The sequence below is a fragment of the Micropterus dolomieu genome, linkage group LG11 (genome assembly GCF_021292245.1).
Source record: "Micropterus dolomieu isolate WLL.071019.BEF.003 ecotype Adirondacks linkage group LG11, ASM2129224v1, whole genome shotgun sequence".
Classification (NCBI taxonomy): Eukaryota; Metazoa; Chordata; class Actinopteri; order Centrarchiformes; family Centrarchidae; genus Micropterus; species Micropterus dolomieu.
This window is the reverse complement of record NC_060160.1, coordinates 8,930,321-8,935,320: the sequence shown is the minus strand read 5'-3', so window position 1 is coordinate 8,935,320 and position 5,000 is coordinate 8,930,321. Positions and strand designations below refer to the sequence as shown.

The window sequence follows — 5,000 nt, the reverse complement described above, 5'->3', positions numbered from 1 at the left end:
CATAAAATACAACATTTTACTCTTTCAGTTTAGTTTCTTAATGCAGAGGAGCACAACTGTAAAATCTTAATAGTTTTGCCTTTACTTACCTGACAAGTGTTCCAACACTCACTGCTCAAGTTCATCCAAACAATAAGTCATAATCTAAAAGCTACACGCATGACAGTGAAAAATTTGTGTTAGTAGTTTAGTTTATTTGAGCATATATTTTAAAAAGACTAAGAATTTCTAAAAAACTGAACTTTGTGCAGGAGGTAAGAAACCATGAAGATACATCATATGATAGGTCATACATATCAATAGTTGAACTTAAAAAAGACAAAAAGAAATATTGCATAAATCAAAGTTTCAAGACTAAGCTGTAATACAAAATTGATTCAAAGACATTTTACATAGAAGTTTACAAGTTGAGAAGCAGTACAATCTCATTATTGATCAATGAATTGAAGAGGTAAAAATTATGAATAGTTGATTGGTATTATTATTTTTGTTATGGACAAGCAAGGTGATCCATTTTGTTTTTTTGAAACAACTGTTTAATACCGGTAAACTGTATCAGATCGCTCCTCACCCTAATTAGGTCATCCACACAGGTAAAATCAGAGGAAGGGCGAAAGCTTGGGAGGTTCCTTTCTATTTGAATGAGAGAGAAGTGAAATAGTTTAAATAGTGTCCACTGTGAGTTGTGGAAAAGGAATAAGTTAAGTTTTTGATATGTTTGTTGAGTTAACCACGGAGAATAATTTTGCTAACATTTGATCAATAAATCTTGAAGAACTGAACTCAAAGATCTCCACGAGTGGTTTTTGCTTTAGTAGTCAGTCACAAACCTTCAGAGGTAGAATATGAGTAAGTAGTCGGTTAAACAAGTCACTAAACTACAGTAAAGTCTCTAAAGAAGTAAGCAAATGACAAGAAAACCTGCACATCCAGCCAATCACACTACATCCTATATAAGCAGCTGGAGACTCCGTGAGGAAAATCTGCTGCGCCACAAAAGCGTTGTATTGATTTAATGGAACGCAGGGATCAATCCGTGACAAATGATGTATAGAGTAGTGTTAAAGAATAGCACAAGATAAAACAAATGGAAAGCCACAAGTGTGGTGATAAACTTGCAACAATGACGAACATGCCTGAGACCACAGCCGATACTGAGGGGCTGTTAAAAATTAAAACGCATTGGGCTAGGCTTACAAGCACATGTGGGCACATAAGCAAGAAAAAAAGAGGTATGCCCTTCTTTTTCCTTTCAGCATATTGCTTGCGGTGTAGCTGCAAACAAAATCATACAACTAGTCATTTTTTTCTACTCGTTTATAGAATTTTCAATACTACTTGGTACTGGGTTATTTCAGTTGAAACCTTAGATACCCAGCAATAGGTATAACTAAACATTTTGGTAACAATCACTGGACACACAATTGTGCCTCATTCCCTGTTTGCAAAGTTTGATACATGAAGGCGCAGTATTAGAGAGCAAAGGTAATAAGAAACACTGGCCTTTTTCCAACATCTTTAGCAGCACAATCACCCGGAGGAGACGGTCTTCTCTCTAATACATGTAAGCATATATATTTTGAACATAGGCTATATGCCCTGATGTGATCTCTTATCAGCACGAAATGCAAGCAAGGCAAGGCCACTTTTGGAGTAGGCAATAACAGACAGCGAGGTAGGCTAGTTGTGTGATTAAAGCTGCTGCTGTGCAGCACAACCTTTTAATGATGTATTAGCTTATTTCTACTGTGAATATTTTGCCACTGAAAATGTCAGAGCAGAAACTCATTATTGATTCTGTGCTCAAAAGTTTGGACACAAGTGTGTAAGTCAAGTGGAATACAGTCTATGGAAGGCTATATCCAGGCAATCATGGCATTGACCAATCTTTCTTCAAGAGGTAGACTACATAGCAAAAGCATCCCTCCTTATTACTGCTATTCTATAATGTTATAAAGAGGATTCATGTCATCCATATTACCAATACTATGTGCTGTTTTCAAACAGTGTTTACTGATCTTGTAGTAAGTGTTGCTTGTATGTGTTTGGGTTGGTTATCATTTAAAAATTTTTGATACCAGTATCATGTTAAAGTGACACCGATACCAATTGAGTACTTCATTCGATACCTTGCATAAAATGCCACCTGTTGAAGCCATAGTAGTTGATTGGTAGCCTATTATTGTCTTTATTGTTATGGAAAAGCAAGTTTATCCATTTTAGTTTTTCTTGTTTCAAATAACTGTTACATAAAAGTATTGGGAAATTGTATTAGATCGCTCCTCATCCTAATTCGGTCATCCTCACTGGTAGTATTAGCCTAAAAGGGTAAAGACTACAGCTTGTGTTGAAAGTAAACAACGGAAAATTATTAAACTTGCAACAGTGACAAACATGCCTGAGACTGCAGCAAAGGTGAGCGGCTGTTAAAATCACGCATGGACTCGGCGCAAGCAAGCCTTTTTTATTATACAGTTAATGTTGAAGGCACATAAGGAAAAAAGGCTGCTCTTCTCTTTCTTTCACTGTGTTGTTTGCATGTTTGGCTGCAAGCAAAACCATACAAATAGTAATTTATTGCCATGATCCGTTTACAAAAAGTCTCAATTGAAGTACTGGGTTGACTGGAGATGTTTTGATTCTACTCAATACCAGGCTGTTTTGGTCGATACCATAAAAGTATCAAGTAGTGAAACCCATGCCTAGTGTGTGTAGGTTACAGCCCTGATGCCTGCGGATTTAACAGAATGACAGGACCATATGAGCTGCACACACAGAGCAGTTCAGCTCTGCTGGCGAGGTGAGGTCAACCTTCTGTTCACAAAACACCGTATAATACAAAAACATTTAAAAAGACGCCCAAAATAAATACAGAGGTAGCTGGGGTGAGTGGGTGGGTGTGTGGGTGGGTGGGTGTGTGCGTGGGTGTGTTAGCTCAATTCAGTTCATCAGCAGCAGTTGTGGCAGAACAATGTTGTGTGGACTTTGCAGATATATTTGCCACAGTTGTTGCAGGTGTTGTAAATCTTTGCCTTTTTGTTAGTGCAGAAGTTGCACGACCTTCTCCTTTTGCTGGTGGTGCTGTCTGGATCCCCGCTTTCCCCTGGCTTCTGCATACTCTTCACCATGGCAGCAGAGGATGATGTGCGGGGGAGGCGCTCTCTCCGTTGCATTTGTGGGGACACCAGCATTTTCCCCAGCTCCTCTAGGAACAGCCTCCGTTTAAAGGTTTTGCCCTGGTTCCAGGAGGGATCTACGGCTGTCCACAGCACAAATGCGTTGTAGGCAGAGACGTCCAGCACGTTGTAGAAGAGAACCTGTGGCCACCGATAGCACTTTCTACGACAGCTGTAGGTGCCGACACACTGCATAAGAAATAAAAATGCTCATTTCCACATTATCATACATCAGAAGTTGGCAAGTAAATCTGGCATCGGGCCAATTAGATGTAAATTTAAGCTATTAGATGGCAGGCCAGAACACAGTCAAATGATAATCTAAGACTGAATGTCCGCATGTCGGGTTAGCTCTGTTAATAGAGCACAGGACTCTCAATCTAAAGGTTGTAGCAAATATCTTTTGTCTCCCTCTTCAACAAATTAATTATATAGAGACCGTTTTACATGCTCACAATAAAGCATGTGCTGGAGTGTGTGCATCCCAGTGATTGGTCCACATTCATTAACCTATGGACGCTTATATTTATTTGCCCAGCATTGCCAGCCAGAGGAAATACCTGAGCTTCTCAGTCAGGACACCAATCTCACATTTGCTGATATCTATTTTAGAGGTGTGTCAAGCAAGCCACAGACTCTTTTGAATGTCCTTTTCAAAGTAAGTAAGCTCTCAATTTTACTCGAAATAAAGTACTGATGATAAAACTGTTATGTAGGCAAAACCATTAAAGTCTTACGCTTTGGACAAGTAAAGATGATGTCATAAAATGGAGGAAGACAGAAGCAATAGCGAGGGCTGAAGGACAGACATGCCAGAGAAAACAAAAAAAAAAACAAAGTGTCCAAAGTATGGCATCATTTCAAGCTAAAAGAAAACAACTGTGTACAGTGTGTACTGTAAAATGGAACTAGCCCACCACAACAGTACAGCGGAAAGCATTTGAGCAGAAAGCTTCCAGTCCCAAAACAAGGTACTGTAACATTAGCATTTAACGTAAATCGTGATTGCTAGTCGAGATGACGACTGGCAAAGGTGAGGCACAATTCTAAGTTGTAAATGTATAATTATGTTTTTGTTTTAATTGTTCTGACTGATTAGTCCGTGAGTTTGGGTTGTAACGTTAAAGTGATATGAGTTGAGGCCGCTGGTCAGATTATTTGTGTTGGGCCACTTTTGGCCCTGGGGCCGCCCATTGCTGACCGCTGTCAGTTATTTCAATCAAGCTTTCTATAAATGCTATAAATAAAGAACAAATTAAAACACTAAATATATCAAACAAGCACATAAATTAAGTAAGTGTGTTGGTAATTGATGCATAACAGCACATTACCTTATCTAGGTTGTCGACACCTCCTTTGCAGCTGTTGTAGTCGGTAATTATCACTGGCTTCTTGTGGTCAAAGTCACTCAGAGCTGGCTCGCGGTGCTTCGTGCTGAGGAGCGTTACATTCTTCCCCCGTTTTGGTACGTAGGACACCAATGTGTGCGTCTTGGTGAAGGCAAAGAGGGAGGATAAGGGCGCTCTGTGCTTTATGTTCAGCAGCTTCGGGGGAAGCTCTAGCTTGTTCTTACGAATTGTACCAACCAGGGCCATTTTCCTTCTCAGAAGCTCCTCTGCCAGTGCGTAAGAGGTGAAAAAATTATCACAAGTCACTATGTTCCCCTTGAGCCCCTCTGTCATGTCCAGGACGACCCTCTTTCCCTGGTTCACCTCCGGGGCACCGCCAGCAGATTTTCCCGTGTAGATTTGCATCTTCCATGCATATGATGTACTGACGTCGCAGGTGACCCAGATCTTTAACCCATATTTTGCAGGTTTGCTG

General features: G+C 40.0%; 1 protein-coding gene across 1 annotated transcript in view; it reads right to left on the bottom strand.

Annotated features, from left to right (window-relative positions):
* Window positions 1-173: 173 nt before the first annotated feature.
* Window positions 174-5,000, bottom strand: part of LOC123979132 (piggyBac transposable element-derived protein 4-like) — a 10,494-nt gene continuing 5,667 nt past the window's right edge. The window contains exons 4-5 of the mRNA XM_046062897.1: window positions 4,508-5,000; window positions 174-3,365 (exon numbers count right to left, since the gene is read on the bottom strand). The exon at window positions 4,508-5,000 is cut by the window's right edge and continues 44 nt beyond it. Of these exons, the coding sequence (XP_045918853.1) occupies window positions 2,949-3,365; window positions 4,508-5,000 (910 nt within the window). The 3' untranslated portion in view covers window positions 174-2,948. The remainder of the gene's footprint in view (window positions 3,366-4,507) is intronic.